This window comes from Halichoeres trimaculatus, unplaced genomic scaffold (genome assembly GCF_033239565.1).
Source record: "Halichoeres trimaculatus isolate MK-OKI-2021-1 unplaced genomic scaffold, fHalTri1.1 fHalTri1_scaffold_12, whole genome shotgun sequence".
Taxonomy (NCBI): Eukaryota; Metazoa; Chordata; class Actinopteri; order Labriformes; family Labridae; genus Halichoeres; species Halichoeres trimaculatus.
Window position 1 is genome coordinate 18,897,888 of NW_027437190.1, and position 23,533 is coordinate 18,921,420.

Genomic DNA, 23,533 nt, shown 5'->3' on the forward strand with positions numbered 1-23,533 from the left:
ATTGTTCATTACTTTTCTTAACAATCTGAAAATTGAAATGGTATATTCCAGAAGAGGGACTTTCTAAGGTGACATGCTTTATTGAAACAGCAGAGAAGATTGAACATTTTAGGAGGTTTGGTGATTATTCACTTATACATGGAAAAGAAAGTCAACTAATGGTGAAAAAGAAAAAAAGTTTTAGGTTCAGCTATGTGGAATCAAAGAAACAAATGTGTTATCCTCTCTTCATTTCAGTCATAAAAAGAACCACTTTTAGTTGCTTTAGCTCACCAGCTGAAGTTCTCCCTTTGGCTTTCTCTCAACATTCACTGCCTCCAAACAAATATTTTCAGGTTCAATGACACAGCCACTCAGGCGGCCATGACAGCTTCTGTGGACCGGCATCTCAGGACCTTTGAACCTCGCAACCAAAATACGGCTTTGCTCCTGACACTGATGGTCACCTTTTCTGTCACTGACGGGGACTTGTGCTGACGGAGGTGGTGACCTGTGATCATTGATTGTGTGTGGGTGTGTGTGTGTGTGTGAGGATGCCGTTAGATGCTGAGTGAACAACTAAGAGGGTGTGTCCAGTCAAAGGCCTCTTCTGCTTGTTTTTAAGCATGCGCGCACACATTACTCCTTTTTTAACCCTTAAAACCAAGGCGTACTGTTTTGACCCACATTCACACCTGGGAGCTGCTCACCTCAGCAGGTGGGGGTTACTTGCCTTGATCAATGTGCAGCTCTTTACTTCCTTCCTGACAGTGCCAGGATCCAAGTTGAAGCTTGCAAAAGCTTCAACTGACAGTGTGTGTGTGGCCACTTCATGCTCACAATGGAAGTCTAAAAAGAGTCTCACTGAATTTGCTTCTATATCTAAATGTAGCTTGTACAAATGTATAAGCAGCTTTGATAAAGTTTGTATTTCAGAGGCCCAGCCTGTTTCAAATTACACGAATACTCATTACTTATCTTAAATATTTAAACTCTCACAGATGACTGTGTGGGGTCTGAGGATAAATATGTGAATTATACTAAATGTTTAACCTATAATAGGTTTTTCTTTGTTACCCACACTTTTTTCTTTTTTTCTTTCTTTTTTGATTCCAAGGGTCAGGAGCCCAGCAGAACATTACCTTGTCCTAGATTGATTACTTGTGTATGCTTTTAAAATGTGTCTGCACTACAAAAAAGTGAAGAATCAAAAGGACAATCTTGCGACAGATTTTACAGCTGAACAAGGGTTTTTAGTTGACAGGAGTGACAGAGAGATGGTTAAATGGTTCAGAATACAGACTTGGTGTCCAAGCAGTTGTTTGGCTCACGATGCCACCATCATATCTTCTGTGTGTACCCACAGTGTGCTGATACTTAACCTCTGAGCTAAGTGGAAAAATACAACTTCACATTCAGTGATCTGCTCCAGCACTATGCTAAAGCAGCTTGCCCTTGTGTGTGTGTAAAAGAGAGACAGAGAGAGTCCCTGAGTATTCCTGGGTGGTCTGTGAGATTTACATACTTTGATTATTCTTGGGAGGTCAAGCAGGTTGTTGGTTTGGTGACTGGGGGTAATTTCAGTTTGTCAGCATTCTGCTGAGTATCTTTTTGGTCCACCTCAGCATAATATTTCTCTGTGTGGGTCTGGATGTTGCTGATGTAGTTTGACTAATTTGTTACAAGTATTACAGCAAAATAAAAAAAAACAGTAATTAAAGGTCCCATATTGTGCAAAAATCATTTTTAAAGTCTTTTAGTGAGATTTGTGGGTATTTGGCTTTCCTTCCAGCCCACAAAATGTGATATATGACAAAACCTGTACTTAGTAGTGCTTGTGAATGTAAAATCCTGACCTAAAACAAGCTGTTTGGATTTTGGGGATTTGCCGACGTCAGCAAATCCCTTTTTTGGTCCACCGAACCCCCACAGCCCCTCCCTGCCCATCCCACTCCCCGCTGGTGGAGAGAAATCTCTCCAGCAGCAGGGAGGAAAATGCCAAAGTTAAAGAGCCATCACTGCTTTGGTTTTGGCTGTAAACAGCCACATAGTTCCATGTACAAGGTTCCCATCTTGGAAGAAGATAAGACTAAGTGGCTAGAGTTCATTTATTAAGGAAATGTGCTGGCTACACTCAGTAAAACTGTGTACTTGTGTGCTAGTCACTTCACTGCTGACTGCTTTTCAAACTTTGGACAGTACAACAGAGGGCTAGCAAATACACTGGTCCTGAATCCAGGTGCATTACCAACCATCCACCAACAAACCAGGGACCCAGGAAATGTGAGTATTTTAAATGTTGTGTGCTGTTGAGCAGATGTAAGAGATCTTTTCCTCAGTGTCTCCAGTCTCTTTGTTAGCTTCAGGATGCTAACTTTAACTGCGGTTAGCCTGTTGTTTTAGCCTGTAATGTTACGGTAAATGAGCTTTGCTGTTTTCTTAACATTGTGCACTCGGAGCTATAGTCATAGTTGCATGGCGCTGCTCTCAGTGACGCAGAGGAGCAGGGCGGTATCAGCGGTGGCTCATTTACATATGAAGGTCACGCCCACTAAATCAGACCGTTCTGAACAGAGGGGCTATGAGAGCCTGGAAACAATGATGCTGCACTTGATTTATCGGCTCTTTGGACCAAAACATGTTACTACCATTTCATGAAGACATCAATGATCCATATTAAACTGCAGAAAAGGAGCATAATATGGGACCTTTAAGACAAACTGAGCTATTTCTGCAGTCTACAGGAACAGTGGAGTTAGTGTCAGAAATGTGACTTGGATTCCACAGTGGTGTTTGCAAGTGGCACTAAATAACACTTAAATTAATCCATTTGTAATCCCCAGTCCAAGGAAACAATTTTTATGCTTTGATTCATTAATTAATTCACTTAAACTTGTTAAATCTTTGTCCGTGGCCCATTTCATCTTCTGCTGGCTAATGTTTGTACCTGGAATCTCCAGCAGTTAAATTAAGTTAATGGGGAACTCTCTGAACCCAGGCCGTCTCACTCAACATCAAACTTTCCCAACACCAAAATACGACGGCCTCAGACGGCCTGAGCCTGAGCATACTTCAGCCTTTTTGATAACAGTTTCTCTGACATTAAATATGGGCAATGCCTACATAACTAGAGCTGCACCCATATTAGCTTTAGTGTTGTATTACTCGAGCCCAGATTTGAGTTCCCCTAGAATCCAGATATGTAGGACTTTTGACTTGAGTGATGCCTACTCAACCACAACACTGCTTAGCTCATAGGTGGTTTCTTAAACTTGAAGTACTCCTGTGATGTTCAGATAATGACTCACCAGCTCAGTCATCTGGGAGGTTTTGAGGTTGAAAATGGAGTATTGGTGTTGTTGTTTTCGATCCCAGCCACAGATTGCTTCAATACAGGGACAGCATAGCACGTGATTTTGTTGAACTATTTGGGGATAAAATTCAATGCAATCAAGCTCAATTTAAAACGTGCATTTCACAGAATTTTTTTAACCACTTAATTGCATTATTTAAGATTAAGAGACTACACTGACAGCTTTTGTAAATTGAGTTTGACTCAGCAAGATCTTTGAGCATCCACACACAACCTGCAGGTAAATGAAGACTGTTGTGCTTCCCCTCCTCTTCCTGCCAGCAGGTCCAGCCCCACTCCACAGAGTGGACACTGGCAGGTTGTGTGGGTCAGAGACTCTTGGCCAGACATTGGTGTCCCACCGGTTAAAACCCCACCATCACCAGTTTGCAGACATGCAAATGTTTGAGTGCCTGGACAGAAAACCTTTCCTATTGGTCTGGCAGGGTAAAATAGAGTTACTGTACAAGAGGATTGTTGAAACTGGCATCACATTTATGCCTCTTTTGAGCAAGTTTCACACTACTGGAGTTGAAAACCTTCACTGTAGACTTTAAACACTTTCTCCTTGTGGAAAGATGGAGAGGTTTCATTGTATTTTATTCTATCTGTATTGTTTTACTTTTCTTCCAGCAGGCTTGACTTCTTCTTCCATCTCTTACAGAATAAGAAGTACAGTCTCTCTGCTGGCCAAGATGAAGGCAGTTATTATAACTGTGCTGCTTACACAATAGAGGGGTTGTGAACTTTAGCAGGCTCTCACCCCTGCAGAGTGTCATAAGACTAGCCACTTTGTTTTTAGGTCTCACCCCTCCAGAGATGCTCTTTCTGCCCCAGCGACCACATACAGCTGACTACCAATAATTAGCGCAATTCCTCTGCCCTTCATTTTCATCCAGGGCTTTTAAACCCAGAGAGAAGGAGGAGACAGAGGCTAATATAGCTTCTTTGACTTTTATATAGGAGGAATCTATGTATCCAAGTCACAGTCATGTGTTTTCATGGTTAATCTCTTCAACTTGAAATTAAAGGGAAAAAAACTTTCTAAGCCACAAAGAGGATTCTTACATGACCTCTTCTTGTGCTGCAATCAAAGAAATTCATGAACTCAAACATTTCCAGTGTTTTCACAGGACACTTGTTGCCGAAAATAATACGCACTTAATTGAATTAATAACTTGGACAGCAATAGATCAACATTCTGATTACCATTATAAATCAGATTAATCAGCAATATGTCAGCCCCATGCAGCATTGTGTCCCGATGTGAACCATCACTTCTCACATGATCAAACAGGCTACGAACAAGACCTCCCAAATGGCACAACACTTCTCGGGCCAGATGATGCGAAGCATTGACATCAGCACAATAACTCCACTAATCAGATGCTCTAATGAAGACTAATGCTCGCACCGCTCAGCCGTGTCCGTGATATTATCTAGTTCACTGAAAGCAGTACAGTCACATCGTCTGTGGGCTATTTTCTGCTGGAGCGCTGGTGAACCTGCAGAGGCAAGTATCTGCTGTTTGGTGCCAAAAATATGAAAAACAGGCCTCCTTGATTTGACTCAAGCTGATGTTATTGTAACCCACAAATAGATCTGACCTAATTTGAACAAATCCTTAGTAAGGCTTCATTGTTTCAGGAGGATTAACTTCTTTAAGACATATTGTAGGTCAACAATGTGAAGGACATTTTTCCTCCCGTGAACATTAAGATATGCTAGTTTTGTTACTGAAAAGTAAAGGTATTCGCTTATTTTTTTGAAAGAAGATTCACAAATTTTGCTTTCAGATATCACAATCATGATACAGTAAATCTCAACCAGAGAAAATCAACTTCTCCCCTCCCATAGGTGCTGCACAGCTAAAAGTATGAGATGGTACCACAGAAAGATATTTGTACATGCTATTACTCAAATGAAACTGCAAAATCAGTGTCAGAGAAACAAAGTGATGCAGGCAGAATAGTTATGCGTTTGATATATATTTTGTCTGTCTTTTTTATTTTTGTTGTGTAGTCTTTAAATGTAAAATAGTACCTTGTAAGTGTTAACACATGTTCAATAGATCTGGTTCTAATCCTGAAAAGAGTATCCTTGTCCTTTGTTCCTTCACACATCTGACTTGGTGTTAAGGCTCGAATAGTTTCTTCTTCTCCTGCTCTGCTTCAGTCACACTGAAGATGAACCATGTGCTGCAGGTTGCACTGCTAAATTTGGATTGTAAACTTGTTGGTGGTAAAACATGTAGTGTATCTTTGCCTGTGGTTGTTGCATTGGATAATAATTTGTCGAATTAAAGTCAAATTTAGCATGGTTTCATGATTTAGTTTTGAGCCTAAGCATACAATGATGTATGATAAAATAAACAGCTATCCATTCATTTTCATACTCATCCAGAATCAGCTTAAGAAGGCTTAAAGCTGAAAATTCCTTTGTTTGTCAAGAGGTGGTAAAACAAGAGTGCACCATGTCCACACAATGATATGTTCATTTTTGTCTGATTCAGAGGATATGCAGTTTGTGGTTACAAACATTAAATCTTACATATTGATAAATGATGACATTTTGGTCAAGGAAGAATTCTGCAATCTGCAGATGTATAATGCTTTATTTTATTGGTTTATCCATATGTCCATACTAATGTCTGCAATTTCTTGAAACCACTACATGTTCATATGTTGTAGAACTCCTGAAACTGAATAGTGAGAGACCTCCACAAGACTTGCTGACACATTGAGGTCTCTATCTCTGAACTGGTTAATGACACATTTGAGGGTGGGCCTCAAACACCAAGGTCTGCCCATTGCACTGCCCATAGCTCTGCCCCCAACAGGCCTCCAGAAGGCTGATCAACAGGAGAGAAAGAGGTTTGTGGAGTGGACAACTTTTAGAGACAGTAGCTAAAACTAAGGCCCCATTTACACGACGCCGAAAACGGTCGATTCCGCAAACATTTCGTTGCGTTTTGGCCTTCCGTTTAGACGAGACCACGTTGCGTTTTCAGTGAAAACGCAAACTTTTGAAAACGCTCCCCAGAGTGGAAAGATCTGAATCCGCTCCTCCATCCAGCTTCGTGTAAACACAGAGCGGAGCGTCTCAGGGTGAAACGCTGACGTCGCAGTTTAATGTGAAGGCTCCGCGCTCAGCCACATTTCCAGTTGAGCCAGTAGTTGGCGGTAATGCGCGTTATGGTTGGATTGCCGACCGTCTCACACAACAAAACGGCAGAAAGAACAGAAAAAGTGACTTGTCCTCCTGGAGTCGTATGAACGCGGATCTTTTTCACGCCGTCCTCATGTAAACACGGGTGGCTTTTGAAAACGCAAAGGAAGAATCCTTGCGGGAGTCTCCGTGTAAACAGGGCCTAAGTGTTTCAGTCATAAGTGGGAGTGCGGGGAGATAATGATTTCCTGTAAAAGTAGTGTCAGAAAAAAAAAGATATTTTCTAGCTTTAAATCATGTTAAGTTATCATATTATAAAAAAGCCCAATACCCCTATTTAATGTTAAGAAGCATTCAGGTGTGACTGTGTGCTGTGACTTTGGGATGCTAAAAGAAGGAGGTGTATTATTAATACAACTGACAGCCACAAATTGATATGGTCCCTGATTCAGCCTCTTTGAATGACAATGTCTTTTATTTTCCTTCCAGGTGTTTTTTGGGTACCCTCTTGCTGTCAAGGACTGATATTTCCAAAAAACCCAGGGAGGCAGCAGGTAAGAAGGAGATTTCTCAGTTTTTAGACTGACTTTGAGATTAATGCTACCACCAATCCTGGATTCATAATGGCTTTACATGACGGGGGATAAATGACTTTTCCCATGTATTTAAAAAATAAAAATAGTCTTCAGTTTCCTGCCAAACAAATTGTTGGCTGGCTATAAATTGTTGACTGTTGGTTTGAATGTATTTATATCATTGAAGCTGTTTTTCAAATCTTGCAACAGGAGGGTTGTTCACTGCATATTCCTCTGCTTTTCCAAAGGTTTCACATGAAAAGTGTTACAATCTCAAAGTCATATGGAGACATGGATTGCCGGTATATGTTCAGCATCAGATGTTAGCCAGACTTTGTCACAATCTGCCTTTATTTATGGTTTCACTCTGAGCTGATACAGCCAAGGTGTACGGCCAACACTCAGTAAGGTCAAGACAATAACCATGAAGACATCGGTATTATTCGACAGCAGCCCCACGTTTCTGCAAAGCCAGACCAAACCTTCAATCATCAAACTAGCTGCCAACCACCATCTCCCCCCACTCCTCACTCACCTTCATCCTCCTCTCCCACCTCCCCTTACTCTCACTCTCTGTCAGCTCTCATCAGCCTCCCCTCTGTGATGCTCAGAGAGGAATTTTACAGCTGCTGTCAGCTTACCACTCACACACACAACCAGGAGGACCAAAACAAAACACGCACACACACACACACACACACACACACGCACACACACACACACACACACAGATACATGCATGTCCATGTTCAGACTCACACTGTCACACAGAGACACAGATGCACATAAATCACATAAGAGAACCTCCACTCAGACTCGCATATGCTCACCACACGCTCTGATGCATACTCACGCATGAGCTTTGATGAAAGTGTAAAACAGCTTTGAACATGAAGAAGTTTCAAGCTTAAAGGAAATTATGGAGAGAAACAGGAAAAAAATCATGGGAAATACAGCTAGAGTTTAAGAAAGAGAAGACTGACATTCAACACTGGCAAATATCATATATTTCTATTTGGAGCAATGTGTTGTAACTTCAAAAATGATTCAAGAGATTAAGAACATTTCTTGAACAAACAAACAAAGGAAAACATATCAACATAAACATATTCAAAGAGAAGACAACAAATACTAGTACCTAACGATGGAGAGTCAGAAGTACATAAACTCCAGTGAAAAGTAAAACAGCAAAGCATTTCTTCATTCCCCATCACCACAAAAGTGAACCAGACCTTTGGAGAGGCTATGATTGGCACAGCACCATTAGGACTTTTTTTGTTAGTTTGTTTTTGTTTTTCAAAGAAAAAAGAGAATATTACTTTTGATAGTGAGATGTGGTGACTCAGCTGTTCTCCATGAGTATCTAGTATTTGGACACAAAAATGAGCCAGCCCCTAGTTGGTTGGTGGTACACATACTAAGGGTGAGTACTGGTATTGAGCATTTGGCTGATACCAGCCTTATTTCAAGCTATGGCTACTGATACCATGTGCCAAAACTGAAGACAAAAAAATCTTGTGTTGCACAAGTCCCCTTCACCAGTAGTTGGCACTACATTGCTGCAGGTCGACACCACGGGAAACATGTGTCAGGTGCTGTTCAGACAACATGAAAGAACCAGGAAGAGTAAACAGTTAAAACGTTTTATTTTGCACTTCAGTTTATTTTTAACTAAAACTCTGACACCTTTATTTTGCACTTTTGTTAATTTATTAAATTATTAACTCAGGGAGTGGTCTTTGTTTTTTTTGGACTGAATGGCAGAGTGACTGTCCTGTCTTTGTCCTAAATGATCTGTCACTGTCAATAGAAATTAATGTAGCAAACTAGTTGGTGTCAGTACTTTGTACTCAAGAGGGAGTACTTGTACTGGTATCAATCTGGAAAAAGGTGTATCCAACATCCCTTAATGAAAGTACATAAAACCAGAAAACAAGCAGAACCAAACAACATAAATCTATGTCTGTCTTTGCAAAGACCCAGAAATAACAGTTCAGACGAGTGCTGTATGACTAATGAACCAGGAATTAATTGACCATAAGAGTTTTTAAAGGCGTCAGGTGAAGTAGCAGAGTTACTTAAGGCATTGCCACACTTAAGATGAGCCCCCTGGTCCTCATGCAAATCTAAATCATCCAACTATTGTTAAATGTGCCATTCTGTTTACGATGTGGATATGTGAGTAGAACCAATTGTTGCATAAATTGTTGAACTCTACCTTTAAACCATTGTTTTCATACAGCAGCAGCCAGTAACTTGTGTCGAGATTTAAAGTTTTGCAGATGTCTGTGAGAAAAGAAAATTGTTTTATTGCATTTCTTCCTTATTTTAGAGCAGTATTCAGATCAAACTGTTCCTGTAATGAAAACCAGCAAAGCAGAATGTTTGCAGCTTGTTTGATGTGAAATGATGCTCTGTTTCTGAGACCACATACGTCAGTTTGTGTAGAAATACTTGTGATGAGAAGATCTCCTATTTTGTGCCTGCTTTGACTTTGGACATTCCCACATGATGGTGAAGACAGGCAAACAGTGCAGCTGTGAGAAAGACACAAACAAGCAGTCCAACAGACTGAAAGGCATACAGGAGCTCAGAAGTTCAGAGGTCAAATCACTCTCGGCAGCCTGCTCAGCTCAGACCACGGGGGGTTTTCTTTAACTCAGCTTCTTCAAACAGTGTGGGGACTTCTCTTTATTCTCAACCTGCTGTACCTGCTGACTCCTCCACAGTAAAACACACTGCCGTCAGAGTGTTTCATAGATGGATAACACAACACTGTCACACTGTATTAGAGTTCAAAGCTTTGGAAACTTTTCATATCAGCTTTGTGTTTTTAAGTTTGCTGACCAAACATAAAGATTTAACCTACAGAAATATGTAGGCAGTGTGTTTTTGTCATACATAGCAGACACATAGGTGCAGGCTGAGTATTGTATTGCAGGGTGTGCACACATATGTGCAAGTAAAGGGTGCATGAATGTAAGAGAAGAAGGGGCGATATAACTCCAGCAGCAGCTGACACTGTAAAGATCTGCCGAGCCTTCAAACATATGGTAGGAATTGTCTTCATGATGGTGTTTTATCACTGATTAAAACCAGAATTGGCAAACTTCGGAAGAGATCTGGAAGTATGTTATGTATATGTATCAGTTTTAAAGGCTTAGGACGTATTACTCTCTAGATGACAGTGTTCTTGCATCAACATTCTTACAGTTTTATCTACAAGAGATGCATGTGGAGGAATTTCGTCATTAGGTTTTGATGTTTAAGAAATGTGTCATTATGAGTGAACCTGACTTCATAGAGTTTGGAAGACTGGTCGAACACCTTGCAGAAGCCCTCAGGGTATACTGTCATTTCCAGCTGAGGTCCTGTCCCACTTTTAGGTCTAGTTTCTGTACCTCTGGCATCCATGGCTCACTGTAATTTATCATAAAGGTCTTCTCTCATCACTCCTTCTGAAATGCTGAAATGTGATACTGTTTCGTTTTTCCAGATTCCTTTCTTAATGGCTTTTTACTGCTTTTCTGAACACCTGAAAAACAACCTATGTGAACGGTCTGCTGGTATCTAACCAGAATAAGATGTCAGGGCTACAAGACGGAGCAAACATGTTGTTAACAGCTCATTAAAAACGTCAGCCGAGCATGTTTAGCTTAATCTACCTAACCTGAGAATGTTTCATTTTTGTTAACCTTGTAACCTCTGTGTGAGCAGAACCTTTTATCTCTTTTTTCGTATTCTACTATGAATGTGAAATGCTTTTTCTCCAGTGAAAACTGCCCTGCTGTCTTTTTGAGTTTGTGTGAGAAAAGTTAAGCAGCAAACTGAAATATATACTGATGCACTTATATAACATACAAAAGCAAACTACTCAACCAGAGCGACTTTTTCAGGACCCAATCATAGTTTGAGGACCCTCTTGAGGACATTACTGTTTTTCTTTATGGCAGGTCCCTTATAATTCATGTCCAAAATCCAACCAGAAATCAGTGATTTAGAGTTGAATTTCTTTTTTAAGTGATTAAAAGTCATCAAATTTGAATAGACTTGTCACAGGGGTTTGGCAAGAAATAGCAGATGAGTTGAGAGGAGATAGTGGGGACCAAGAGCAGAATAAAAGGGTGATTAGAGGGAATCAGAGAGGGGGGTTGTGGAGAGTTTGAGGGGAGTTTAATGGAAGCTTGTAGGGGCAGAGTCTACTGGTAAAACGAAGAGTAGAACCCCATAGTCCATCCATGGTTCACCTCTGATTCCTCTCACTCTCTGAATCTGTGCCAAGAAGATCACACCGTAAACCGTCACACATTGCTTTCTTCTGCCGCACAGCAGAAAACTCATCTGGTTTTCTTTTTGGGGGGTGGGGGGGATAAAATGCTCCAGAATATGAAACAAGTGCTCCCTACTCCCCTTGGCTCCCACACTCCTGAAGCACTCCCATGAATGATTGTGGGGAGTTTAGAAATGTTGGCACGCTGCCTATCAGTGCAGCTGCGGAATACAGGAGAGATGGGGAGAATGACGAGCGGATTAAATAGGGTCATAGGTTACATTTCAGAGGGTAATCCATCACAAATTACTGATTACCTGCTTCAGGGTGTAATCTCTTAGTCACGTTTGGGTTACAGAGCCTAGACTACTGGATTTTTCATTCCTCTGATTGATACTTCAAATGTAACATCATTTTAAAGTGACTTGAAGTGGAAAAACATAAACAGTGGTTGCTGCCCTCTTGCTTTAGGGGGCATGTGAGGAGAAAATCAAATCGCCTCCATCCTCAGCAAGAAAACAGAAAATGTATCCTGTTTTCTTTTTTTTCACACACCTTCACACACATCCTTCTGCAACCTGAGAGATGGACTAGCACAAACCCATCTCTCAGCACAGGTGTCAAATGTGATTGGCTACAGGCTGTACTTACCCACCCCCTCCCTAAAATACAAACATCCAGAGAGAGTAGGGGGGGTCTTCAGCAGCCCTGTGTTCAGTGCTCTCTCAGCAGCGCAAAACAGATTCGGGCTCAGTGCGTCTTTCATAGAAGTCTGCTTCTGCCAAGTCGAGACGCAGCCTATTTAAGACAATCACATGATCTCACTGGGAGTCAAAATGGTCCGCGGGGGTCACTGGGGAGAGGGAGAGCGCACAGCAGAGTAAGTTGGAGACTTTTGGATACTTGGCGGACAGAAAAAGGGGAAAATGACTCGCAGGGAGAAGGGATTCGTGTTCAAACATTTTTACGCGTGGGGAAGCTGCGCATGGAAATGAATGGAAACTTAAGTGGCACCAGCGAAGAAGAAGCCTGCATTTGAAACTGATTGATGCTTCATTCAGAACAAATCCTTCTGCAGAGTTGCTGCTGGACTGGGGTAGTAAAAACTCTTTGAACTGTCTTCAGGCTGCAGGGTCACTGAGATTTCAGCTCGTGCGTAAAGGTGATCCGCAGGAATGGCTTTTTTGTGGAGTTACGCAGATTGGAGAACCTGGACTCAGCTGTTCTTCGTTTTTCATTTCTTTTGCTACATTACACTCAGCAGAGTAAGTCAGTTGAATAATCTTTAATTGCATGCAAAGTTCTTAAAGTTGTCACGCTTTAAATGATTTCTTAAGATGCATAATTTCCCCCGTGATTTTGCACGACGAGTGTCATGATTTGACGTTTTTTCTTAACAGAGCGTGGTTTTTAATGATGGTGGTGATAGTGTTGAATCCCTGCTGCTGCAATCTCTCAATTTACCTCAACATACAGGTAAGTGTTGTTCAAAGTGTAGTGCAGAAACTCCAGTATCTGTGATTACAATGTCCCCTCTTCCACGTATGTGAGCGAGAGCATCGTGATCAGCCTACTGTTAATACATGATGCTACAATTAAATCTAAATTAAGGTCTCTCTCCGAAGTCTAGCATCACCACACAGAGCTCACCTGCGCGGTGTGTTTTCACTCTTTACCGCTAGGGGGCGATCTGCACCCTGACACAGAGCCATCAGTGTCTCCAGCAGTGCAGCTCAAATTAAGTTCACAGCGTCATAAACATTTTTGTTTGGTTCGATTTTGCTCAGCATTTTCCATAAATAACCCTTCATGAACAAAGATTAGTGACTCCTTTGAGCAATAGCTGGTAATTGAGTCAAAATATCATCATGTTGCATTGATAAATCTGCTGAATGGTGCAATGAAGCGGCTCTTTCTGAATTATGATACTGTAAGAATTTTAGAACCCACTCGGGAGTCACAAAATCTTTCAATGAAGATACGCTAAACTTGCTTGAGTCAATAGACTAATTGCTGCAAGCAGCGAGTGTGACACTTTCATCTGTTCTTTGTTTTGTGGATGTCACCCCATGTGGCGCTGAGTCAGCAACTACTTTGGCTGTACACTCTCCTTTGTCTAAGCTTTTTCCAAGTTGCCATGAAAAGCACACAAATAAACAAATAAACAAACATCAAAACTCAATTTCTGTGCACATGTGGAGATGATGTGGATCTGCAATGAGGGGAAACCCTTCCTTCTGTTTCAGATCATCTCACAACCAGAGCTTTAACAGCTCGAGCCCAGGCTTAATGTGTTTAACATTCATACTGCTTGGGTGAGGACAAAGTTCACATGTTTAGTCTTTTGTTACGTGTAAGCCCATAGGCACCCACTGGTTAGACCCCCTATCAGTGCTAATGGCACTCAGGAGCCACTAAACCAACAAACTACCCACTGCAAGATCTTGTCTCAGTCCATCAGACAAGATATGTGTAAGTGTGCATGCTCTGTTCCCGCAGACTCTTTGTTTGTATACCGTCAGACATGGGTCACTGCAGCTGGGCTTTGAGTTAAGGCGGAACAAACATAGTGGACTAGGTGTAACTGTGTGTGTGCGTGTGTGTGTGTGTGTGTGTGTGTGTGTGTGTGTGTGTGTGTGTGTGTGTGTGTGTGTGTGTGTGTGTGTGTGTGTGTGTGTGTGTGTGTGTGTGTGCTGGGGGTGGGTGGACAAACAAAGACAGAGAAGACATTTTTCTGTCTGCAACAAAATCCTTGAGACCTGTTTGTGTGTGTGTGTGTGTGTGTGTGTGTGTGTGTGTGTGTGTGTGTGTGTGTGTGTGTGTGTGTGTGTGCTCTTTCTCTCTCGTGCAACATTGTGAGGATTTGAGGTTTGCTTCCTACCTTCCCCACGCAACAAAACTCTAATGCATGGTACTTTAAATAAAAGCATCAGCTAATAAGTGTATGACATGTTATGGAGGGAGGCATTAGTCAGCCTCAAGATGCAGCAAATATCCAAGTTCAAACCTCAGGCATTCACACTGCCAGTGATGACACACTGTCTGTCACCCTGCATGTTTCTCCCTGCTCAGGCAAAACATGTCTGTCTCTGTGCTATATTTACTCATTATTCAGGCTTGCTAATGCAGGTCATACTGTACAGTAACTGACACTGGCTCTTGTTGACTGTAAGTTCAAGGTTGCTGTTATTTCTGTGCAGATTAAGCAGCCATGTATCGTTCTGCGACAGCCAGGGTGGCCATCCTTGGGATGACTTTTACCGCAGGGTTACAAAATCTGCAACAATTTTAGAGATTCATCATTCTTTTAAAGTGTATGCATTGCATAATTTGTAGATGGATAGTGTCCGTGTAAATGTCTGAAGATGTGTTTCCACTTGAGTATCATTGTGCATGAGGGTTTCAGCAAGATTTGGCTGCATGCACAAAAGCAGCCGGTGTGGAAAGGGAAAAAAAAGAGAATGCATTCGCTGTCATTTGATAAGGAATATGTTTTCCACTTGTCTCTATAAACAGATGTGTGATATCTCTACATGCACGGCTAACAATCAGATCGGAGAGGTCATCTCTTCACTCTTCTCACATATCCAGTTGCAAGTGTGATTACAAAAACCACTAGTGGAAAGGGAAGGAAGGCAAACGTAGTCTTTCTCTGGGAAACTGCTGCTGCTCTTTTTGTTTATCTGAATAACCACTGACTACCCCGAAACCCTTCCCAAAGTGTTAACATTACTGCCAGAGGTTTTGTTGTTGTCAGAAGTTGTGGATAGATTCTAAGATTATACCAGGCATTATGTGTCAAAGTGTGCTCCCTTTATAACCACATAGATCCGAGCTTGAAAAGCTTCTTTTGGTCTCCAAGCAACAGTTGGACACAGTTTAACACATTTTGTTGCAGTGAGCATGTAAGCCTTAAAGATAACCCAAATCCTCACACATTCATTCTGACAATATGCCAGCTCCTTAAATCTCACAGGACTGACAACTGCCGCACTCTGTCATAATGTCCTCTTGAAAACCAATATCTGTGCATCTACAGGAGTCAGTCCCCGTTGTGTTTACTCACGGGGCCGTTTCTGTGTGCCATTAGTCAATTAACTGATTTAAAGAGGCCGGGCTTGTGACCTGCCACCATTTTCCTTTATGACCTGCAGTTATATGGCCTTCAGCTGTAGTAAAAAAAAACTGCCGTAAAACACACAGGTCAGATATGATTCACTCTCCACGGAAGGAGCAATGGTGGAATTGTCTGAAACCCTTCCTCTTCTTGTAACTCTTTCGTGACCCTGCCAGCAAAAGTATATGATGCAGGTCAAGGAAAACATGCAAAGGGAGGTAGGAGGATGTGGTTTTTATTCAGTGTCTCTATGATGCACTTAAGGTAACAGCTGACTCAGGGAGCAATAAATCACAGTGAATGATGTCAGCAAATTGAGTGGGCAAGGGTAGACTACATTGACCACAAGGACAGTGAAGCATCTTTTATCTTGATGTATAACATAGCCCATGACAGCAGCAGCATCACTTCCGTAGGTTAATCTCCATCAGTACTGTGTGCATTCAAACTTAGAGTTAAACTTGTTGTGTAATTGTTCATAATATTTTTCTCACCCTTTTTCCTTTCTTTCTTCATCCCTCATTAGAATATGAGCTTGTATCCCCATATGAGGTCAACCACCAAGGTGTTTACATCTCTCATGAAGTCGCCCACCACCACAGAAGAAGAAGAAGACGCAGATCTGTGACTCCAGACGACAGCAGCAGTAGTGAAACTGTTTACTTCCAGCTGAGCGGCTTGGGGCAGGACTTCCACATGGAGCTGAAGGAGAACTCAGAGAGCCTGATCGCACCTGGCTTCACCATCCAGGTCCTGGGAAAGAACGGCACCAAGAGCCTGAGGGCCTACCAGCAGGACGACCTGTGCTTTTACCAGGGGTCACTGAGGTCAAGGGTCAACTCCTCGGTAGCACTGTCCACATGCATGGGGATGGTGAGTGTGAGCATGCAGGGAATTGGGAATGCAAGAGGGTTTGGATAAGAAGGATGGAAGTGTGTAAGAAGGTGTGCATTCGTGAAAAGGAAAAGTGGCTCTTTTTGAGTTCCCGCAGAGCAAGGCTGTTTTTTATGTTGTGTCTTGGAAAATGCAATTGAAAAAAGTCCAAGAGGTTTTTTTTTGTTGTTGACAATTTAATACAGGATAAGTTAATACTGTGAAATAGGCACTGATGCAAAAAGTTAAAGGAATTCATAAAAGGAGAAGAGAAGGAATCAGATTTCAGCCTTACAGGAAACTCTCTTTAGACATCTTTTCATTGTTTGGCAATTCTTTGACACCCACACATCCATCAAGCAGACTTTTTGGTTTGCTTCTGTGAAGCTGCCTTTCATACATCACTTTAATCAGCACATTAACTGTCAGAATATTGATTTACACTTTACACAAGTTGACTCTAAAACCCAAGGTGGTGAGTCATGCACAGTAGCGCCTTGCTACAGTCTTTGGTACACTGTTAGTTTTGGCTCATCCCATGTGTAATGCACTTTTGCCTAAATCGGCTAATAAATCACTAATGAATGGAAAAGTCAAGTCTGTGAAATGTCCCAGAATGTTTGGTTAATTAGCCTGGGAAATTCAGAAAAGGTATGCCAGCCAAAACAATGTTTTGGTGGTAATTCATCATTTCATTTGGCATGAACCATCATGTTTGACCACTTTCATGGCAAACAAGTTGAGTACAGCTCATGGATATTATTTTTGATTGAATATTTCTGAGCCCTAAGTGGCATTTTCTGAATGGTCTTCTTTGATCCTCTATTCAGGAGAAATGATCTTTGCTGGTCAAGCCAAGCTGACATCATTTAGGAGAGCCTGTATGAAAAGAAAACAGCAAATTAAGCAAATTTAGGTGAAGTGTCTTGGAACTTGTTGGAAAGCTTATGCATAAGTTATAGCCATAGAAGCATGATTAACATCAATCTAAATCCTATTAAACCATTAAGATGACATATTAATTCAAGGTCATCAGATATGTATGCATTACAGTGTGTGGACCGACACTCTGTACTGCCAGCTTTTAGTTTTGTTACTTTCTTTCTATTAAAAATCAAAAACCATCCCATTAAAAGTCATTTTAGATATTGGTTCATATTGCTAAAATTTACTGTGTATTCTGAGATTGTTGGCTGAGCTTCAGCTCTTACCTTGGTGGTCTCCTTCATCTGCATAAAGACAAAGAAGCATTACTGTAAGATTGACACTAAGCCTAAACGAAGCAGCTCCAGCTCAGTCAGACCCCAAGTTGATACGAGGCCCCTTAGTCGTCTGGGGAAAACAAAAGACTTTATGAATGCACATTAATCCCTTCTGATCTGAACTCAAACACAGTTCTGTTTGGGAGTCAACAATCACTGAAGATGGAGAACAGCAGGGAAGCTCCAAAATTCTGCTTATTTGCACTTTTATGTGAGTCTTGAAGCTCTTAGTTTTAAAGAGGAACTGAGGCTTTAGAACATTCAGAGTTGTGGTCGTATAAACTTTGCATCTGGAGGACCTCATTTGAGAAGAAAAATAGGATTTTATCATCAGTAAACTCTTTTCTCAAGATAGTATCCAAGGAATTGCTTAAAAAACAAAATCACCTAATTCCACTTTCTGTTTTTTGGTGCTTTTCAGTGAATTTCAGGCTTGTCTTCTTTGGTTTTCTGTTTGTGTTTCATTGTGCCGGACCACTGTTGTGCCTGAGAACTCCCTCTCTTTAAACACAGACAGAGAATGGCACCTCTCCAGGGATGCTTCTTCATCTGTGTGTGTATGTGTGCATGTGTGTAAGATAGAAAGAGGGAGAGGGAGTGTGTCTTTGTGTGTGTGCATGTCTGCATCTCAGACCAGATCCCAATAAAAGATTCAGCCAAAAGGTCCAGGACTGCAGAGACTGTAAATGTGGTTCTCACGACTGAGGCTGGCTAGGATGGACTGGGTCAGAGCATCAATGAGAATCTGACTTTCTGATGGTAATGAGGGAAAACAAAGCGAGTACATCAGCAGACAAAAGTATGTACACTCCTTGGGAAAGCTTAAGATAGTTGTCATGAATCAAGATTACTCTCTAATCACATGCCAAAATGCATATTTCCATACATTTCTCTGCATGACCTCAATAATTCATGTAAATGAGTTTTACATTGGTCTTCTTGCTGTTGTGTTTCTGTTTTTACTCTTATTGAAACATACGATACTTGAGTTCTGTGGTGTTTCTACTCTGAATATCTATGACTGGTCAAAATTGGTCACAAAGTTCAGTGGGCCACCTTCGAGTTCTCGAGAGACCTTGCACTTTGGTCAGGTTTCTATTTGGATGGAGGGAAGTAAATATTGACCAAAGGCATGGATCAATAATTGTATCAGTGAGAGGACCTGGTCCCAGCTGCAACACAAAATTGTCTTAATGAGGCTACTTCATCAGTGTTGTTTTCTTTTTTTAACGTTTTCTTTTTTTCTTTCTATTTTTGTCATGTCATTGTGAGAGAAAATATTGCTTTTTCTTCTGAACATGGAAACTGACCTTGAACCCACATTTGGCACAGTTGCTACAAAGCCAGGAAAAAGCAAAACCAAAAGCATATTAAATACACAGGATGGGATAAAATAAAAGATTAAATGACTCGGTAAGAAAGTCTTGGTCATAGTAAGTCCTGAAAGATTATCAATGCCAGCATCTATATATAAAACGCCTGAAGTCTTTGTAGCTGTCAGACAGTCATGTAAAGGGTTTCATCTACACTTTTAAAGACTTGTAGAGCTTTTATTTTAGTTTCTTTCTCAGGGGATCTATGGATGCAAAGCAATGTAGGATTAAAGAATGAGAAATGTTGAGATTGAAGTCTATAAGGGTCATTGGTCCCTCCCTGGCATTTGAAGTGCTGAAAACCCCCCTTGTACGGAGTGTTAGGTTGTAAAGCTTTTGCATAAGTTGCCTTTTCAACTCTCCCCGTCTGGCAGCCCATATAGTGGTTATCCCCCTTTTAATGACAGTAAAGAGTTCAACCATAAAAAATCTCCTACTTTCAAGCAAGAATAGAAGAAGCAGTCCAATCCCTCTGACTCTGTTCACCTGCCAAAGAGTCTGAAATCTGCACAGGGACACACATGTGGAAGGGGAGATCATAAAGTAGGTCCTTCACTGTGTCGACTTTATGCTGCAGCGTAATCCTCTTTAGTTTGGCTTTTATAGGGGTGAGGGAGTTGAGGGGTGAAGAGAGTGCCATGCAGGCATGGAACATGATTCCTTTTTTTCCTCATATATGACATCTTATTTTGGTTTTAAGCCAAGCTTTAGCAGTGACAATATCAGGCTAATGGACAACCACTTTCACCCTAAATGCAGTAATTCATCTAAGCATGTATAGGCTGGTTTGGCACAAAGTTTTCCTTAGAAATAATCACTTTTAGAAAATAAGTTGAGCTAAACTTAATCTTGCCTAAAACTTTCGGTTTCATGTGCAAATCTCTCAGGCAAATAAACCATGCCCTTGATTATACAAAACTTTTTTTGCAAAATTAATTCAGAATGCATGAATTCTTTAAACATAACCCCCCTGAAAAAGACCAAGTATTGGGGTTTTGAGGGAAACAAGCACGAGAGTAATTCAACCCAGCTTCAGGGGCTCCTTTTGATGCATAACTTTTTACCTTTCACTTCTACTTTTGGACTCTTAACTCTGAAACTTTTACTCTTAAGTTTGATCTCATGTCTTTTGGAGTCATTTTTCAGTGATCACTCATGAGACTGCAGTTTTTTAACTTCCTTATATAGGTATTCAACATTCATGTTTTGCTGTGTGGATTACCTTTAATTTTTTCGTATTATATGTAATCATAAGTATTACATGAACCTGTTTTCCTTTGCAAAGTCTTTAAGAGTTTCACACTAAACCATGTTTTGTCTGTTTTAACACATTTTCATGCCACAGATCAACATTTATTAGTTTATGCAGGTCTTGTCCATTTTTACTCAGATATCTAAAGCAGCTTTCTCTTGTACCAAAGAGAAACACTGCAAGTTGTCCTGCCACATATGTCATGTGTTTTCCTCTTGTAAAAGGTCGGGTGTGTTCCTTGCCTCAAGCTCTGTAGTAGTAGTAATAAAAGAATGTAGCACACTCGTCCCACCTCTGGGATTTCCAAGAATATATGAAGGATGGTTCACTGATATGATGAAGCTTTGATCAGCAAGCTGTGTGGTCTTGGCAAGTAGCTCCAACCAATTTCAAAACACAAAGTTAGATCCGTCAAGTGATCTTAAAGGATTGTCGGTAGTTTTATCATGTACTGAAAGTTTTTTCATTAACACAAAGAAGAGTCATGTGCACACGTCAGTGAGACTTAGGAAAATGTGTTGTTTCCAAATTGATAGACCTCCAGTTTATGTAATGAGCACATCGCCTGCCAACACATGACTTAAGAACAGCTTGAAGTGAAACAGCTAATTGATTAAGGAAGGGTGTCTAGCACTGAGGTTCAATGTCAGAGCTTCATTCCCAATTTTCCAATAAGTCCTGTCAGCACTCAGCAAGAGTTTGAACGCCTGCCTTCAGCTGCTAGAAATGTGTTCATCAGGGAACCAATTTGAACAAAATAAACACACTGAAGACTTGCTGAGCTATTTAAGAACATTTGGGGCCGTTACTTTTTTGCATTTTCAATCAAAATTTTGTGCAACTTTTTTGTTTATGCTACAGAAAAATGAAACAAAGGATAGTGAATGATCAAATCTGGTTTTTATTCCTTATACCAAACAAACCACCAGGGCTGTCTGTATCTGTCATGTGGCTGGACTCAAATTAAAAGCGAATGTGCACCAAAATTTAAGAATTAGAGACATTACTTAGATGCCCACTCAAAGAAGGTAGCTGGAAAAAGAAGAGAACCATATACTCCACATAGTCAGGTGCACCTTGTAATGCACTGAAAGCTTCCCCCCTCAGTTCCGTTTTCCTACCGCTTTTTTCCCGCCCCCCTCCCCCGTTCCTGTTGCTGCCTGTCTGGATGCGTCTGACTCCACAGAGTCCAGCTGTTTGCACCCTCCCAAGTAGTGTTTCAGCATTTTATGACTGCTATTTGCACCTCGTAGAGCGCACTGTGTAATCTGATGACTTTGGCTATTTAGGAAAGGCTCTAGCTGACCTAATCTCTTAACTTAGAGGCTCGCATGCACTCATACTCAGAGGAAGTGACAGATACGTGTTGTTTTATGTCGGGCCAAATATAAGCTTCAAGACTGTGCTGAGTTTACAAACTGAAAACATCATAGGAAGATTATGTGTTGTGGAAAATGCATGTTGCTTTGTTTAAAAATTCATTATGCGTTTTGCTGTAACATATGGTTTCTGTACAATTTCTCAAATGGGTCCTGGATATAAAGGGAAGCTTTTTCTGCACACTGGATATAGCGTTTGCATGCACTGGAAACACACAGAACATACCAAGGCAAGTTAGACTTCAGGACATCTTTGTTCAATATCTGTAACACAGGAGAAGAACATGAAGGCAAAACACTTAAAGCAACATGAGCAATGAGGAGAGACAGCTCATCCAGTTACTGTGACAGCCACAGAACTAAAACGAGAGGAAAAAAAAGGATGTTCAGAGAGGGACTTGTGCTTCTTGTTATAATGATGCTTTAAATTCAAACCATGCAGGCTCATCCCTTGCTTTCTCGGCTCTTTTGATTTACATATGATCACCTCATACGAAGCTTTTAAAAAATAAAAAATTATTAAAACCTTCAACTTGGCTACGACTAAAGAACATTTTTTAGAAAATTCAGGTTAATAGAAATGGTTGTACTGTTAGTAGAGAATTAATACACTACAGTAAAAATACAAAACTTATCTAAAAAAACGTGTAGTTTGTTTGGGGATTCTGGGATCGACCCCTTTTTTAAGCCTCCTGAAGATCTCCAGGACTCTAAAACAAGAGCCAATTAATCAGTTTCACCCTGAAGTTAAAGACAATGCAGACTGAATGTATGAGCTGCACAGTGTAAAACATGCAAGCTGTGCAAAGAGGAAAAGACAGAAGTGGCAGTCAAACAGTGAAGTCATGATGTACATGTGTAAATTGGGCACGCCTCAAGCAGTGAAAATAATGTTTTGTTTAATGCAGGCATTAATATCAGAGAAAGAAAGGCCACCTTTGGGGATTTCTTACATAGTGTACTGCTGACATGATCACACTGGAGGTAATGCAACCCTGTACAGTTCTTTTTAAGACTGAATGTCAACCAGATCTTGTCAGCTCCAGACATCAGAACTTGACAGATTCTGATGAAACTCCCAACTTAACAGAGCCGTCCAGAGACTGCAGGTGTGAGCTCCACGATCGTGCTTTTCCATCATAGATCTCCTTTACCTCTTATCTTTCCCATCTTATTTTACTGCTGTTGGAACAAGATGATGAAAAATATCCTCTGTGATAAAAAACAACATGAAAATGGAAACTTTCTTTTACTTCATTCCCTCCAAAAGTCTCAAGCCCCCAGCTGAAAAGCCAAATTGGCACAAATCTATGTGTTTACCACCACACAGCATCCTGTTGTGTCTGTGGATTAACACCCGAGTGGTTAGCAAACCCCCAAAACCACCCACCTAGACAGAGGGAGAGCACAGACAATTAAAAGGTTGACAGCAGCAAAGTTCAGGTCAGAGGCCTTACCGTGACTTGGAACCAAATTATGACAATCACCTGTGATTACACAGCGCCGGGGCAGGTGCCATGTGGCTGACAGGATCACGTACTGGCTGCCACATGTGATTGGAAACAACATTTCTGGCTGTTGTGAGAATTATTTCTCGTCCACTGGAAAGAAAGCTACAGTACAGAGGATTGTGGTAGTGTGTGAGAAAGCATCTCTTTTTCCTTCTTCTTCTTTTTTTTGTAATTAAACCCCCATCTTCTTTGGTATTCCCTCCAAAAACTTAAGAATCCATGAGGGTTACAAGTCAGTGTTTTCACAGACCGGTGCGGTGAATGGTGAGTAAAACCAGGGCCAGTCTTTCCCCCAACAAAGAGAGAAGACATGACATTTCTTGCCACTTTTAGACAAAACATGTTGTCTGTCTGAGGCTCATGGGCATCATTTTAACTATCCATTGTTTTGTTTTTGCGTTTGTCAACTTTTTTTTAAGACA

General features: G+C 41.0%; 1 protein-coding gene across 1 annotated transcript in view; it reads left to right on the top strand.

The window, feature by feature from the left end:
• adamts16 (ADAM metallopeptidase with thrombospondin type 1 motif, 16) overlaps positions 1-23,533 on the top strand; it is a 172,249-nt gene that overhangs the window by 106,427 nt on the left and 42,289 nt on the right. Inside the window, exons 3-4 of the mRNA XM_074683267.1 lie at positions 6,989-7,053; positions 15,988-16,334. Coding sequence (XP_074539368.1) covers positions 6,989-7,053; positions 15,988-16,334 — 412 coding nt within the window. The remainder of the gene's footprint in view (positions 1-6,988; positions 7,054-15,987; positions 16,335-23,533) is intronic.